This window comes from Poecilia mexicana, unplaced genomic scaffold (genome assembly GCF_051168715.1).
Source record: "Poecilia mexicana isolate PSO_F unplaced genomic scaffold, ASM5116871v1 scaffold_22, whole genome shotgun sequence".
Taxonomy (NCBI): domain Eukaryota; kingdom Metazoa; phylum Chordata; class Actinopteri; order Cyprinodontiformes; family Poeciliidae; genus Poecilia; species Poecilia mexicana.
In genome coordinates, this window is record NW_028263391.1 from 17,331,322 (window position 1) to 17,348,629 (window position 17,308).

At 40.5% G+C, this 17,308-nt stretch overlaps 1 protein-coding gene across 1 annotated transcript in view; it reads left to right on the top strand.

Moving 5' to 3' along the window:
• LOC106909313 (signal-induced proliferation-associated 1-like protein 1) overlaps positions 1-16,629 on the top strand; it is a 41,824-nt gene extending 25,195 nt beyond the window's left edge. The window contains exons 5-21 of the mRNA XM_014975663.2: positions 50-224; positions 942-1,045; positions 1,303-1,460; positions 6,636-7,215; positions 8,407-8,681; positions 8,770-9,021; positions 9,128-9,271; positions 9,381-9,532; positions 9,643-9,725; positions 10,124-10,542; positions 11,120-11,335; positions 11,653-11,815; positions 13,056-13,257; positions 13,427-13,576; positions 14,182-14,299; positions 14,523-14,601; positions 14,685-16,629. Coding sequence (XP_014831149.2) covers positions 50-224; positions 942-1,045; positions 1,303-1,460; positions 6,636-7,215; positions 8,407-8,681; positions 8,770-9,021; positions 9,128-9,271; positions 9,381-9,532; positions 9,643-9,725; positions 10,124-10,542; positions 11,120-11,335; positions 11,653-11,815; positions 13,056-13,257; positions 13,427-13,576; positions 14,182-14,299; positions 14,523-14,601; positions 14,685-14,828 — 3,414 coding nt within the window. The 3' untranslated portion in view covers positions 14,829-16,629. The remainder of the gene's footprint in view (positions 1-49; positions 225-941; positions 1,046-1,302; positions 1,461-6,635; positions 7,216-8,406; positions 8,682-8,769; positions 9,022-9,127; positions 9,272-9,380; positions 9,533-9,642; positions 9,726-10,123; positions 10,543-11,119; positions 11,336-11,652; positions 11,816-13,055; positions 13,258-13,426; positions 13,577-14,181; positions 14,300-14,522; positions 14,602-14,684) is intronic.
• The last annotated feature ends 679 nt before the right edge of the window (positions 16,630-17,308 follow it).

Here is a 17,308-nt window from a genome sequence, read left to right on the forward strand (position 1 = left end):
TTGCTTTTTGAGGTTGAAAAAGTGTGAAATTTTTGTGTCTGGTCTCCAGCTAAGTTTTCAGGTCAAGGTAGGTGTGATGTACTGCCGAGCGGGACAAAGCACGGAGGAGGAAATGTACAACAACGAGACCGCCGGCCCCGCCCTGGAGGAGTTCTTCCAGCTGCTGGGGGAGAAGGTCCGCCTCAAGGGTTTCACCAAGTACAGAGCCCAGCTGGACACCAAAAGTAATTACACACACTGCATTGTTTTTGGCGTCACATACAAAGGGGTTTCTATCTACAGGCCAGCAATACTGACCTGTAGATTAGCTGTAACACTGAAGTGACTTTTCTGCCTCCCAGTCACCTCTGACCTGTTGAAGCTTCTTTAGTCTGAGACTCTTTATTTTTGTCTTGCTTTCCTCCATTTCATGTGACCTTCCTTCCTTCTTGTTTCTTTAGATTTCAACACATGCGGTGTCTTTCAAATGTATTCAAACCCCTGGAGGTTTTACAAATATTTCTCCTTTCAGACACAAATGTTTGTGTATTTTATTGGGATTTTATGTGATGGACTAACATGAATTAGTTGGCATTTATAAAAGAAGCTCAGAAGTTTGTAGGTGAATAGACATACTGGAGACCATTGTTTGCTCTCTGGAACTCATTGTGAGTCGTCTTGGTTTCGGTTTGAACTGAGATGTAAATATTTTCCTAAAATGATTTGAATTTCCTACACTTTCTAGTGCTTTCTTTGTGTTGTTAATCAAAAAACAATGTACAGGATGCAAACGTTAGAGAAGGCAATTTTCCCCGAATGAACATAAATTTTGATTGGCTGGCATTTGTTCACAGCTCACTATTGTCTACTTGTTTGTGCTATGGTGAAAGTGCATCCTGTGCACAGAGTACAAAGCGCAAATTATTATGGTTTTCAATTCTGCGTTTCCATTCTTTCTGCAGCGGATTCAACTGGCACTCACTCCCTGTACACTTCATACAAGGACTACGAGATCATGTTTCATGTGTCCACAATGCTGCCTTACACACCCAACAACAAACAACAGGTAAACATGGGGAACACGGATTGTGTGCAGTATATTGTTTTGTCAGGAAAATGTCTTTCTTTGGAGACAAAAGCTCCACATAAATTTTCAGGAATGCAGAGGATTTACAGCTCTCCAAACAGAACCCTGTTCAGCTTTAATGAAATTATTTGTTTCAACTTACAAAAATGTGCCACGTGCGTGTGTGTGTGTGTGTTTTAACTTTAATTTCAGTCAAATGTCAGTTTCAGTCAGTGTAATCTTTGTTGTTCTTCCAGCTGCTGAGGAAGCGCCACATTGGGAACGACATTGTGACCATTGTGTTCCAGGAACCGGGAGCTCACCCTTTCACGCCCAGAGCCATTCGGTCTCACTTTCAGCATGTCTTCATCATTGTTCGGGTGCACAACCCCTGCTCTGACGGCACGTGCTACAGGTGGGTCCTAGCGGGAGATTATTAGGGGATAAGTTAAGATTAGATTTGCATCTGAGTAATTTTTTAAATATGATTATGCCAATACCTAAACTAAAATATTGAAAACTTACATATTATATAGATTTATTTACACATAAATATCTTTTTAAGCATTTAGTTTATAAAAATAAACTAATAAAACATTCTGTTCTTAAAAAACTATGTAGCAAAAATAATTGGGAAAAAGCCTATTTGAATATCGTATAAGACATTCTGAAAAAGGATATTTCAAACAGAAAAGTCAGACTTCTGAAAACTATATGTTAATTTCTATGTACTTACCACTTGGTTGGGCCTGGTGTCTCTCATCTACTTCTTGACAATGCCATTGATTCTCTATAGAGTAGAGGTCACAAGCACAGTAACCCTCTGGTCATTGAACTAGCTTTTGGTGCCTTTGGCAGTGTGAGCAGGTGCAAAGTCATTCTGCAAAAATAAATCTGCATTTCCATAAAGTTTGTTATCGGAGCATAGAGTGCTCTGAAATTTCCTGGTAGACGGCTGCAAGGACTTTGGACTTGATCAAACATAGTTGGGCCAAAAGTAGCAGACGACTTGACACCTCATATAGTCAGTGACTGGAAATTTCACTCTGATCCTCAATCAGCTTGGATTTCATTCCTCTTCACTCTTGCTTCAGACTATGGGACTTTGATTTCTAAATGAAAAGAGGACTTTGGCCTACTAAACAACAGTTGAATCATTTTCTTCTTAGCTTGTGGTCCTGTCTCTTTTTCAGGAGTGGCTTTTATTTCTGTTTGTGCTGTTTTCTGAAGCACTGACTCCTGTTATGCTTTTTAATTGAATGGCTTTTTCTACAAAATTCTCTCAACTCTGCACTTATACCAGATTCTACCAGATTTTCCTTCCACTTACTTTTTCATTAATATGGTTTGATACATTACTCTGTGAACTGCCAGATATTTCAGCTAAGTTGTAAATTTAGTAGCTTCTCGTTGGTCTTCACTTTGATTGGATAAGCCATAACACATTATTTTATATAACATTCATATTTAACAAGAAATTGAGTTTTTTTTTTAAGTTATAATCATCAAAACCAACAGAAATAAATGGTTGAGATTATATCACTTAGCTGTGTATTGATCTATATGAGTTTAACTTTTTGAATTTGTGCAGTGAAAGTAAAACAGCAAAGAAGATTAATCCTGTTTTCTCTTTCCACTTAACTAGAGGAAGAATTGTTTACAGTTTTAGTTGGCTAGTCTAACCAAAATCATGTCTGACCTATCTTTTTTATGTCGCCTTAAATGCCCCCTGTCCCACTCAGTGGTAGTAGCTGTCGTTTTAGTTCAAGTTTTTGCAGTTGCATTAAAAGAAAAGCATTGACTGCAAGGCATGAATCAAACATAAAAGCTTTTTGCATCACCCTCTCCTTGTTTTCACGGATCGTGGGCTGCTTAAGCTATATATACCCATGCACATTTGTTTGATTATGAACAAAGACATTATTTCTGCAGTAGCTGTCGAATCGATGTTTGTTCTATTCTGCCGGCTTATTCTTGGCTTTGCGATGATGATAGACCAACTCTTTGCTTTTATCACTAACTCAAAGCCACCTCACTGCATGCACAAATATTATGCACACATAGTTGCTCTGTCACTCTGTTAGCCCCATTTCTCCATTTTACCACCTCCTCATGCTCACTTGCACACAGCACATACAGTTACACACTTCCCTGCTTGCACACTAATTTACTTGAAGGCTCACTCTTCACACACTGGTACAAAACAGCCTCCTTCCCTTCTCCCCTCTCCCCCACCCCGGCTGCCACTTTGCCTCTGGGCTGCATGAGCCGAAGTGGTCTTAAGGAGTTAGTCCCATGCACATGAAGTGCTCTCTCCAGCCGCTCATGGATGTGAGGAAAGAGGAGCGTACAGAGCAGGGTTTTCTCAGATCTCACGGAGTCCACCTCAGGGGAAGACGGGTCAGGCTGGTCTTCGTTTCCCACACCAGGATTATCATTTTTAACCTTTATTTCTGTGGGGACTGTTTTTTAAGCTATTGTATTCCATAAACCAGTGGATATTTTATGATTCTTTTTTTTTTGTATTTGTAACTTTGAGCTCTTGTGAGAGTTAATGTCTGGAATACTGGTTTACCTTACTTGCTATATTTAGATACAAGATATAGAATCCTGGAGGACAACCCAGCGACTCCACCCAGAGTAACTAATACTGTCAACATTTGGCTTTTGCTTGGATCATTCAGGACTTATCTCAGATTGTTTTTGCAAAGTTTGGGCCTGGATGTTCACTGATTTCAGCAAAAAACAACAGAATTACAAGACTTTCCTAAAACATACTGATTATTTTAGGGTATTTTTCTGGCTACATAAATCAACTGACTTATCATCGCTTCATCAGATCATATCATTGCTTGTTTGCAACTGCACTAGATTTTAAGGATATTAGCGAAAACCAGAAGAGAATGGTGCCCTATTGTTGAAGAAAGAGGTGAGTTATTGATTAGAGATGCACTATTCCTTCTGTCAAAAATGGTAGTTGGACAGATTTTTATTGATTGGCACTAACCGACTGATCAATATTTTTCTATTCCAACTTAAGAGCCCCTGCCTTTTTGGTCTTTAAACTTGCAAACCAACACTAAGAACTTTTATCTAGTTTAATAACAATGAAGTCACATGATTGAATAGACAAATAGGGATAATCATGTAAAGTTGACCTGTTTTTGCTTCTGTGTCTATTCCTTAGGAAGCAATAAAACAGTCGGTCAACATCAGAATCAGCAAGGAATTGTCCTGAAAAGTTTGATCACTGCATCTCAAATCAGGGACTCTGTAATCTTTCAGTGCTTCCTCTGTCAAATAAACTATAGCACATTTGTTTCTGGTTTTGTTAGTTATAGTTAGAAAAATAAAATCAGTCAAAATTAGAATTGGCAAATCGAACTCATGAAAACTGGAATATTGTCATTTGCTTGGAAGAAACAATCTTGATTGGTGCATCTCTACTCAGGAGGTTCAAAAAAAGTGTTGAATTTTATTATCTGCCTTTTATACGAGTAAGAGGTTCAATCAGAATCCAAACGACTGCAAACTTTTCAGATAAGAATGTTGAGTTGTATATGTCTATTATGATTTATCTTAATAATTTACTACAACATTTGATGAACAGAGTGTGAAATGTTTAGTGAGAAGGGACAATGCTTCAGTACATATTGGCCAAAGAATTAAATGACCTGGAGACACACAGGAACTACATGACAGTCAAAAAACACCAACTTAAATAACACATAAATTAAGCTGAACCTACAGAAGTAATTTTCTTTTGATTCCTGTACCATAAGTCTATTTATGGTCTTAAAAAGTTAAACATTTTCTGAAACATTCTGAAGCCCTGATGTTATTAATACTTTATTAAAGTAGTTAAAGCTGTGCAGTTTTGCTGATTCAGTGAATTGATTTTGCTTTACTAAAGCACAAACTGTCGCCTCATATGCACTTACTTGAAAATATTTTATTTTCATGGATAGTTTTTTTTTTTTTTCACGCAACATTTTATTGAAGGGTATTTTCCAATCTCTGTTAATAAGGAGTTTGTTATGATTTGTTGAGTCACACAGTTAATGGTCTGTTGTTGCCTGCTGCTGAGATTTGGGTAATGCTTTGGTCATATTGAGCCAGTACAGCGCATTAGAGGAGTAAGTGGCCTAAAGCCAGAATGCTGCTAATCTGCTGCTTTCAACCGCTGCCTCAAAGTCACACGAGGCCAGCAAGCTGGATTGCATAACCAGATCTTTGTTTGAGAAATGTAGGTTGTTTGTCTGACCGCTGTGCTCATTCTACATACCACGGTATTGCAGAGCATAGCAGGCTGACAGCACTGGAAGCTGGCTTGTCATCTGAGGTAGAATGTGTAGTTTTTGTACGTCAAGGCGAGTAAATCGTGGTGTTCAGGCATTGGCTGTGTGATCAGTTTAATGGGGTGAATCAAGTCTTGTCAGGATTGTCACATCAGCTTATCATATACAGAGTGTTGCTTTTTACTACTGGTTAGCTTTTTCGTTTGCAAGCTTCTGAATGTGTTTGAATCCCTCTCTTTGCTTTAGGAAGCAAGTAGAGGGTCAAACATGTAAGTTGAAGCAAATCTCTCCTACAATGGTGAAGCTATTTGATTGTGAATGAAACCACCTTTTCCTGGTTTTGTGCCAAGGTTCCTGTCGACAACAGGTGTCGGGGAATGTCACACAAACCTTCTCACCAATTAATAGCAATTTAACTCCATTGTTGGAACTGGAGCAGTGGAGGGAAACAGGAGGAGGAGAGTTCTGTAAGAATTTAACACCTTTCTTTATATTAATTAAATAGGTCAAAGGCAACACTTAATAGGAAACAAACACGTCGACACCATGCCTTTGCAGGACATTCCAACTTTTCCATAAGTTAGTACGTTAAAACACAATATTCAATATTTTAATTGGAAGAAAATTCATAGTTATTTTTTATACAAATAAAATCAGAGAGAATTTGTTTTAAGACTTTAGTAAGAGGCCAGTTCAAACTGGCATATGGCAACAGGAAACACTTGACTACATTGAGTTCCTCATTCTGAGCAAACATGTGGTGACAGAGGAAAGGAAAACTCTTTCAGCTAGAAAATGCCTCCAGCAGAATCATGCATCATTTTTCTTTGAATTTGAGTAATTCGCTTACATTTACTATAATTTTACTCTCTAGTGTAAAACGTTCCACTAGTTTTCATTCCCCCTGCACAGAGATGCGGTCACAAAATGCAGTCGTATGTACTCCTTTGTGTTTGTGGTTGTAATGTGACAAAAGGGGGAATGAATGCATTGTGCTAATAACCAGTTTGGTGCCTGTTTTTCCACTTCAGCCGTTTTCACACAGTGTCACTTTAGTTACATACTTTGCTATATGTTGGGTGATTGTATTTAAATAACTTATTTACTATGGATATTTATAATTTATTTATTTTCTCTTCTTTGCGCATCGTTCATTTCATTCACATTTATTTGTATTATCAAATATTTTCTAAACGGTACATTTTATAGGTTAAGGCCATTTTATTTTATTTTATTTTAGAAGTTCAAAAAAAAAAAAAAATCACTCCTGCCTTATCTTTTTCTACCTCTAGCGTTGCCGTCACCCGTTCGCAGGACGTTCCCTCCTTTGGTCCACCAATCCCAAAGGGAGTTACCTTCCCAAAGTCCACTGTTTTCCGGGATTTCCTGCTGGCCAAGGTCATCAACGCTGAGAACGCAGCGCACAAGTCGGAAAAGTTCGGCGCCATGGCGACGCGCACGCGACAGGAGTACCTGCGCGACTTGGCGGAGCGGCACGTGACCAGCACACCCGTGGAGCCTGCTGGGAAGTTTCCCTTCATCTCTCTGGCACATAAGCGTCGGGAGAAGGTGCGCCCGTACAGCGGGGCGGAGCTGCGTAGTCTCGGGGCCATAACCTGGCAGGTTCATGCCGAAGACCAGGTAGCAGGCGCTGAACGGGAATGCCTATTGGCCATTTCAAATGACTTCATGATCCTGCTGGATCAGGAGGCCAAAGCAGTCGTGTTTAATTGCGCCACGCGTGACATCATTGGTTGGTCGACTGGGAGCCCCGCCTCACTGAAGATCTACTATGAGCGCGGAGAGAGTGTGTCGCTTCGGTCCATCAACAACAACACTGAGGACTTCGGAGAGGTTGTGAAAAGACTGGAGGTCAGTGAGTGATGTGGTTTGGTGCCTGGTACTTAATTTAGATGGCAATTGAGATAATTTTACAAATGAGGAAACTCGTTAAAATCTGAGCAATCATCGATTCTCTCTGTTGTATGTAAAAACAATTTTTTTTTGCATGACTGCATGTGTTGTTGAACAGTTGTCAAACATGCTGCAGACATCACCATCCACCAAAAGAAAAAGAATTATACTATTGTATTTAGAATGCATTTTGTTACCTTCCTAAAATAATGGCCTAAGTCATTGTTGCCAAAAGTATATTTTTGCCTAAATCATCTTTCGGCAATTAAAGGGGATTATTTTTTGGCAAAAAAATATGTAGGCCATTATTATAGGATGGTGATGATTTAGAGTTTTGGTAATGTGTTGCCAATTTACTAAAAACAGTTATAGATTATGTTAGTGAGGTCATTTTTTTTCAGAAGCCAGTTACATGATTATCAGATTAAATTTATGTAACAAAATAATTTTAAAAAATGATGTATGGCATGTGAATATCAATAGTAAACTGGCTTTTTTTTAGTCTTTAGGAATAGAACCACTTGCCTTCAGAGAAAAGTAGTAATTTTTTCCCATGTCTGATCTTTGTGAAAACACCCCAAATTTGGCTTTGTAACCATATTTCTGAAACTTAATGAGATTTATGTAGTCAATCTACACATCATAAAAGTTGTGGTTTTAAAATTTACTTGAGAAAATATTTTAATTTTAGTGTATTTCTATTTGACAACTAAATGCCTTATTCATAAGAAATGGGGTGAAGGCTAAGAATTTAATTTTAAATCTTTATTTATTTTGACGTGTAGCCACTTTTTCCTAATTTGTGCCTCTTACACCTATTAAGAATTTAGGAAAAGCTGATTAAAATCTTATAGTACTATTGTTGTTATTATTATAGCTACATAGAGACATAGTGACCAACTATACAATATCCAAACGTTGTTGTGTTGACTCCATTATAAATCCTACAATGTATGATTTCATCACTATGTTTTGCATGCCAATGAATTCTTCATTTTAAGCAGTGACATGTCCCTCCAAAGTGAGGGACAGGGACAACTAAAAATTGTTATATTTTGAAAATGTCCATGCTTATTCCTTCATACCTTGTCCCTGTCATCTATGTATGTCCAATATAACACTCACCACTTACCACTGCCTCCTCTGCAGCTGTTGACCAAAGGCAGCCAGACCACAGAGATGACTTTGCGCCGGAACGCCTTGGGCCAGCTGGGCTTCCATGTCAACTTTGAGGGCATCGTAGCCGAAGTGGAGCCATACGGCTACGCCTGGCAGGCTGGGCTGAGGCAGGGCAGCCGACTGGTGGAGATCTGCAAGGTGTCTGTGGCCTCGCTGTCCCATGAGCAGATGATTGACCTGCTCAGAACCTCTGTCACCGTCAAGGTGGTCATTATTCCACCACATGAGGACTCCACTCCTCGCAGGTGAAATATAAATGTTTAATTTAATTTCAGACATGTATAAATATTTATTCAGTGTCTTAACTTGGAGTCCTCTGTGTGCCGACAACAGAGGCTGCTCTGAAATCTACCATATGCCCCTTGTGGACTACAAGAACCACAAAGAGGGCATGCCCTACGAGTTAAAGTTCCCTTTCCGGCCAACAAACAACAACGCCAAGTGGCCTCGCAGCTCATCCAGCCCTCGCTCTGCCGCCGCAGGGGGAACTTTGATCAAGGCGCCGCCGACAGACTTCAGTGACCGCAACAGCGCCGCCATTCCTCGCAGTGTGTCGAGCGACGGTCGGCCTCTCAACCCGAAAAGGTCACAGGATGGATATAAATCTGTTACGCAATACATCGGACGTGCTGAATTTTATCTGTCTGTTTGCAGCATATGTCCTTAATGTCACCCATATGTCCACTTGTAGATATTCCCCAGGGAATGACAACTACGCTCTGGCATGCTCCATTGTGATGGGTCGCACGCTGCACAGCACAAACTCGCCCTCTAACCTCTCCTACACCGACACAATGAGTTCAAACCAGTGGAGGCAGAAGCCTGTGCCTGACGGGTGAGCCTGTCTGCCGACCGAGACACAGAATGCACCGACTTCTTTTTGTTTTGCATCATGGCCTGTGGCATTATGGTGCATTAAATAATCCTCCTGTTGTCCTGTGCAGGTTTAATAACAACTCCCAGTCGCCTGTCACGTCTGTGCGGCAGGTGGCCGCTGATGGAGTCAACGGAGTCAAGGTGTGTTCTGCCGTTGCATGGTCCAGACCTGCGGACAGCGACATCGCAATCAGGATGGACATCGCCAAAACTGGCTCAGGTTGGGAAATCCTCAGAGATAAATAAAAAATAAATAAATAAATAAATACATATATTAAAAAACATTCATGTTTTGGGAGTTTGTTTTATTGATTAACTTGTGTTTTATAGATACCGTAGTTTCAAAGGTTGTGATTCCTCGGCTCCAGCATTCAGATCAGAGCAGCCGCCTGTCTCCGAACAAAAACACCAAGGTAACCACCAATCAGCAATCATTGCACTGCATCTTTAAGGCGGAGTTTAAAGATGCCTCTTCCTTTTTTCACTTTATGACATAATGCAAACACAAACTACAGTGTATTTTTAGGGATGATGCATGATAGACTACAAACACCACATGAAGAAACAAAATGATCCCAAATATTCATTCTTATAAAACAAAGTTTACAAATAAAAATGTGAGGTACTGCATCAGAAGAACCAGTGTTTGATTCCTTCTAATGCTCACAACCAACACTGTTTGTGCCTAGGGCAGGCAGGCAGGATTAAAATATTGCTACGACCTGACTATTTCAATGAATTGAGCATCCTAGTTTTTTCTCCTCTACATGAGCTGATGCGGACTATTTTACTTTCCCTCCTCTGTAAACAGGCCGATGCGCCGTATTCGTCCAGCCAGTCGAGCAGCAACACCTTGTCCAGCAACGCCTCCAGCTCGGCGCACAGTGACGAGAAGTGGTACGAAGTCGGCTCCCGGTCTGGAGCGCGGAGCGACCTGGAGCTCAACGGCTACCTTCAGGGCACATCCACTGACAGCGGCATCGACGCCACCTCTTTTACCGCCACCCAGAGCAGTACGGCCTCCTCCACCGGTGCCTTCAGGTCCAAGGAAAAAATCCCCTGGCAGGACGAGGTGGGAAGCTGTGAGAGAGCCTCCAGCACGTCGCCTCCAACACCAGACTCTCTTGTTCCCGCCGGAGGCAGTGAGATATCGGCAAAGAGCCCAACCGGCTTTACAGTGGCTCCTGATGGCGCCGCATACAGCATGAGTGATGCGGCGTCCCACTCCAGGTGGGCTGCCGTTCTTTTTTTTGGTGTACATCTCTCACTTTCTAAGTAAACTGGTTTCTTGTGGTGCATATATGACCTGCATAGTCCTCCTCATGAAGGGCGTAAGGTCTGGGATTTATGCAGAAAGAGGGGAAGAGCGTATTTGTTATATCTGTCATAGCTCAGCACTGCTCCCTCTTCTCTAAATCCTCTTCCTTTTGAATGAAGGAAAGCTATTTTCTCCTTTCACTCAGACAGAAATAACTCTCTTCCTGCAGACATCTTGCTGGCGGTTGAGTTTTATAACTCACACACGCACACAATGAAATTCTCACTTTTCTAGTCTAAGAATAAAATGACGACATGAGAGGAGATGCGGCCCTGCTTCTATTTTGACAGTGATGTGACTCTGTACCATAATCAGGGAGCCTTCAAAATATATATGAAACATTATGCATGTAGGCCAAACTATATTAATTAACTATGCTTCTGTCATTCAAATGCAACATGCGCTAACATTATGATCGTTTTCACAGGCTTGAGCTAATGCATTCAGCTATGTTTACAAATGTTTTACGTCTGTGTCTCAACGCTCCAGCTCTGTCAGCTCTGGTCACTCAGAGAGTCCAACGGGACAGAGCTGCAGCGCCTCGTCACCACAGAACGAAGCAGACCTGTCACCCACATCCCAGAATCCCCAGTCGCCGGGGACCAAGAGCTTCTATCCGCGTCAAGGAGCCACCTCGAAGTACCTGATTGGCTGGAAGAAGCCTGGAGGAACCGTGAACTCCGTGGATTTTGGCAGCACTCGCAAGTAAGGCAGAAAATGATTTGTTTTTAACTGGTACTTTAAATGTGATGAACATTTTTTAAAGTTGATCAACAGCGCCCCCCTGAGGCATACCCGAGTTTTATCCCTGTTTTAAGGCAGCGAAGGATCTTTATCTTCAGTTTTTGTTATATAAGCTTCAAGAATCTTACTTTGGGAGCGTATCCACCATCATGGCTTATTGATATGGCTTCTTCTAAAGCTTTTACCTTATTGGTTTTGCTTATTTAGGCAAGTTTATATGTTATAAGATGTTTCCCGACAAAAACTGTTTTTTTTTTGTTGTTTTTTTTTGTCTCCAGGCGCCACCAGAGTGACGGCCTGCTTGGTGGTCAACCCCAGCTCAGGGCCAATCTCCGCGGCTCCCAGTCTCCCCAGCGCCAGACTGCCAAATCCAGCCTGGAAGAAGACCTGAAGAAGCTGATCACTCTTGACAGCCCACCACCTACAACAAATGAAGAGAAGGTAGCAGAAAATCAATCTATTTGAATCCCTGTGCTAAACATTTAACTTAATAGTAATGATTTAAAAATTACATTATCTCCTGTTGGTTTGTAACCGACATGGCTGAATTGCATGAATTCAACAGAAATTAAGTTAATGGATAAACAGATTTTTTTACTTTAAATGACATTGAATAAACAAATTGTACATAAAAAAAAAAAAAAAAAAAAAAACTAAATGCTGAAGTTATTTGGCCTCATTTATCAAAACATCTAACTAGGTGCAGGAATGCTCAAGTTGCATTTATGGAATCATGTCTGCGGTGGCCAATCTCGAAATGACCAGTCAGATGTTCACATATTGTTCTGAGAAACACGTCACACCTCTGTTGATTAATGGCTAGGCCTCGGAAGACAAAAGCAGTTCCAGTTTATTCTGCAACACTGTTTTAAGCACAGGAAAAAAAATAAATCCTGATTTCAACATATCCTGCCTTCAAATATGTAATGTTTGAGAAATTAATGTGGGTTTTTTTTTTCTACCATTCTCAATTATGTCAAGTCCAGATTAGGAAAGTTTTTAATATTTTCTGCTTAGTCTCCGGTAATATTCACCTTACTTTGATCAATTCATGGCATGTTAATGTAGTCGGCCTCTCTAATCTTTGAAGAAAAATTATTAATGGTAGAGACTCTGTTTGAATTCTCGGTAGAGGTCTTTCTCCTTCACTCTATCTTCCTCCCACTGTCCAAGACATTAATATCTGGTTCATTGAAAGCCTTAAATTATTGCTTGGAGCAAGTGGAACAATAATGAAAGATGTTGACATCTCAAATAAATCTTTTAATGTAAAACTAAATGACTAAGACATTGAAAATAACTTTAGGTAGTGGACAGATGGTTGAAATAGTAAACTTGATGCTGATATTAATAATACTAAGCGGTCTGACTCACCTCACACAGTTTTAATCTATATAATAATAGAAAACAGTATTTATTTTAAATATTGGCATTAATTGTATAGAAATGTTACTAAATATATTGGAAAATATCTTCTAAAACGCAGCTGTAATCAGAACCAGTGATGTTATAACTAGAACACATATGTAATTCCTAATGCCATATTTTCTGGTCATTTACCAACATTCTGGAGCGACTGACAATTCTGTTCAACGTTGAAGTCATTTTTCCAGTTCATCACCTCCTGGCACTGATTTTGTGACTCCTGTCACTCTCGATCTGTTTTGGTGTCCGTCTGAAGCCGTTGTTCCCAGGCCCTCCTCCCAGCCGCCGCTCCCTTCAGAGGACGCTGTCAGATGAGAGTATTTACAGTGGACAGAGGGAGTCCACCTCCAGTGGACAGTGTGACACATCCGCTGACCTTCTCTTCACCTGCTCCACCATCCCACGCTCGCCCACCGTCCGGCACGGTCCACGTCGCCGGGCATCGCACAAATCTCTTGGTGATTCTTTTCATTCGACAGCAACACCTGAATGTGTAATTTGTTGTGATGTGGATTTACTGAAGGTACAAACGAGGTTTCTGGGTCAGTTTCTGTCTTCAGTTTGTCACGCAGGAGCAGCTAAGCGAGAAGTCCAGAGGGTTTTAATCTCCCTTTGCTTTACCCCCAGGAGACTTGACCGCCCCGGAGAGCTCAGAGCTGGAGCAGGAGATGAAGAAGCAGCAACTGCAGGATCCTGCTCTGATGCCCCTACCTGACACCGGAGCAGACGGCCCGCTGGACTGGGCTCACCTGGTGGACGCCGCCAAGGCCTTTGAGGGCAAGTTTGCATCTTCATGATGTTTAAAATTAGATGTGGAATAACTGACTGAAGAACACAGAATAGAAATGTCCTTTAAAGTACAATTTCTATGCAACAGCAGCAAAGTAACAGGCAAAAACAGATAGCACTAAGGTAGAATATAAAAAATAAGAATGGAATAAAAATACTGTACAGAAAGGACATTTCAACATAACTGCAATGTAGCAGTAAAAAATACTCCAGTCCATAGGAAAGTGCAACTGAGTTGGTTAATTTAAAAATAAAACCCAAAAATTAAATCTAAAGCTGATTAAAACAATCTGGAAAAAGTATATAATTAGATTTTTTTTCTAAGTTAATATCTAAATAATTCCTTATCTAAAAGTTATATCAATGTATATACCCATCCTCCTATATAGTTTGTGCAGTTTCCATGTGTTAAGGCTGACAACTGTAAAACTGTGTGCAGTAAAGTGTTTGTTTTTTTTTTAAACTGGGACAAAGATGTACTCTGAACCCGTGAAATAACCCAGCTGTTATTTGTGCTTCTGCCAGACGAGGGCACCACTACTTAACTTTTCTTCTGCGTTCACATCTAACAGCACATCGTTTGTGTTTTCCAGAGCAGAGACTGGTTTTCCTAGCAGCCCAGGAGGAGAGCTCCACGGCCGAGAGCACATCAGCTGCCAGCCCCCAGCAGGCCGAGCCTCAGGCGGCTCCACAGAGACAGCCCTCACCCGGGTAAGGGGTCTCAGGTCATGGCAAGATGTCAACGTTTGTTTTATTTCCCTCATTTCCATCTCTGCTGACACCGTGGAAGACCCGGCCGCACTTCCTTCCAGTCACATACTATTGCAGCTAATGACATCAATTAGTTTCCTTTTGCTGGCTGACTGCACACTTATCTGTAAAATCAACAGTTAGAGCATCAGGTTATTAATTTCCTGGCTGTCGTGTTTTACAGAGAGATTCCGCCGTGTTTGATGGGTAAGTTGAGCCAGTTGGAGTCCATGGTGAAAGTGCTGCAGGAGGACCTGAAGAAGGTGAGCTACATAACCTAATGGTGTTTCTAGTATTGAAGAAAAGGAACATGAGATGCTCACCTGTATTATTTGTTTAATATTAGGAGAAAGACGCCAAAGCGTCACTGCAAGTCCAGATCCAAAGCCTGCGAGAGGACAACCAGCGTCTCCTGGAGGAATCCTACAGCGCCTCAGCCAAGCTCAAGAAATTCACAGAGTGGGTCTTCAACACCATCGACATGAACTGATGCCCGCAGACGTCAGCTGCTCTCCACTGGGATGTTAACCACTACTGAAGCTGATGTTTGTTTTCTATGTTGGTCTCCTTATCAAACCAGCTCCAGGATCACTTTACATGCCATCCTACTGGATCTGTAAAAAACAAAAGCTAATCATGAAAACAGCTAAAGACTCAAAAGGAGGACGGAGAAAACGAACAGTTTGTGTTAGATTTTATCGGCATGCACTCCCCTCTTGGGAGTACATACAATTATGTAATGCTTTGGTGGCATCCTTGCATGTTGGAGAAGGAAATGTTGAAACTAACCTAAAGGGATATAAAGCTTCTGACCCCGTTTACACTGCCGATCAGAAGTTTACATTCCTTCATCAAGAAAATGGAAGTCATGTTGTTTGTGGTTTTTAATGATGCATTTAGGACAGTTCTTTTTTTCCTTTTCAACAACAAAAAACAAAAAACATTGCATTCTTGCTTTTAAAATCCATTGAAGTTGTCATGAATTAAAATGAGAAAAAAAAAAACAGTTCAAATACATCATCAAAAGCCTTCACAGTGATGATCTCTTTATGAACTTCTGACCGGTACTGGGGTTCTTCAGCTCACCTGAATGAAACTAAACGTGTTGACAGCTATAAAGCTGTAATAAAATAAAACATCCTTTAATTTTGGGCAGATCCACATGGACACTTTTGCAGATTTAAATGTTATAGATTTGTTGCCGTTTCTCAACACCTTTTATTTTTATACCACTAACCAAAATAAGAATCCAAATGATATATTTTGATGGTAGCATGGCTAGGTAGCCACAGAGCCCTTATGTTAGCACACACACTAAGCACTGTAAGGTCAAGGGGCCTTTCTGTGTGTAAACAACTGTGCAGGTAAATTACAGGCTGTTCAGCGAAAATGATCACAACAAGAAAGAAATATACATTGTACAAACACAATGGGTGCCATAAAGATGCAAATATACAATCCATATGACTGTAAATATGTGAAGTCGGAGTTTATTTTTCTCTTGCCCTTCTGTTATACAATATAAACATTATTTATGACAAAGACGATGGCCGAGAAGGATGAGATGTTCGATATTTGACGCCTTCCTGAGGAAATGTGCACCCTATGTGACAAATTCTTTAATCCAAAATACAAATTATTTTTATGCTTTTTGATGTATAACATTTTGTTGCCTTGCCTGCTGCAGTGGATTATTTGACAACATGTAAAGCACTACATGAAACTGACCCGTTTGTCCTTCCATAGCATGTGAAATGGTCTCAATCTGACTCCCAGGGTATGTTAAATCGGTACTTGTTCGTGCATAATCACATACTAAGATATTGTGTACACCCTGAAAATTTCAGCTGCAGGTTTCTGCAAAAACCTGCTTGAAATCCTGACACAAAACCTGGTCCATGGATGACCAAAGCCCTTATTTAAACCTCACGCCGTAACCGCTTCCTTTTGTATTCAGACACTGTGCAACTGTATATATAAGCAAAGTTTAATAATCATCAAGAATTTGCACCTTCAGTCTTATTTTATACTTTTATTTTTCATGTAATTTTTGCTTAACGGAGTAGCAGAGAGAGAAATGAGGGTTATGCAAGAGGGAAATAAGGGGTTAAAAGACTGAACAATGCCTGCAAGCTGGACTCAGAAGAGTCTGAGATCCCTGACAGAGCAGATCACCCCTTTGCCTTCATTCTTAACATGTGTGACAGCATGTGATTATGTTTCCATTGAGCTGTGATGTGTAAAAAAAAAAAAAGTGTTTCTATCTATTAAAGATATTTTGTTGAATTACACCCCGACTGATGCGTGGTCCTTCGGAGCGGCATTTTATGGAAGATTAATTAAAATTTCACATCATGTGTCCTCCAACATGAGCCTGTAATGGTCCTGTGGTTACTAAATGTGGCTTTACAAGTAAAGTGAAAGCCGTCAGGAGGTGGCCGCCTGCTGTTGTGTCGTGATTAACATAGAGCTGCTGTTTTTCCACTTTGTTCTGATTGAACAAGCCGTTTGCCTTCGGAGAGGCAAACCTGGATTGCACAGATTGATTAAATGTTATAAACCAATAGATTCAGCGTGAAAAAGGACCTTTGATTCTGGAAGAAGTGATGTGATCACTGCTGGGAGTCAGCTAGGTTTAAGTATGTGTTCACATATCTATTCTTATGTGTGAGATTAAGGTAATCTTTGATTCTACTCATCTGAATAGATATACAGATGAAGGAGTCATGCAAATGTATTCAACCCTTAGATTTTTAAGTTTTATTTTCTTTTAATGCTGTTTTTTTTTTTTTAGGTCCCAGATGACAGTCCAACTTTAAGTTGAGTCTAACTGTGAGTTTGAAAGAAAGTCATAATTATCATCTCAGAGCTTTGGTCACTCAAAAGAATGCAATACAAAGGGATCATCTGTTAACCTACCAATAGATGGTCTCTGGATGGACGGGTGAAGGAGGCATTTATTCAGAGAAG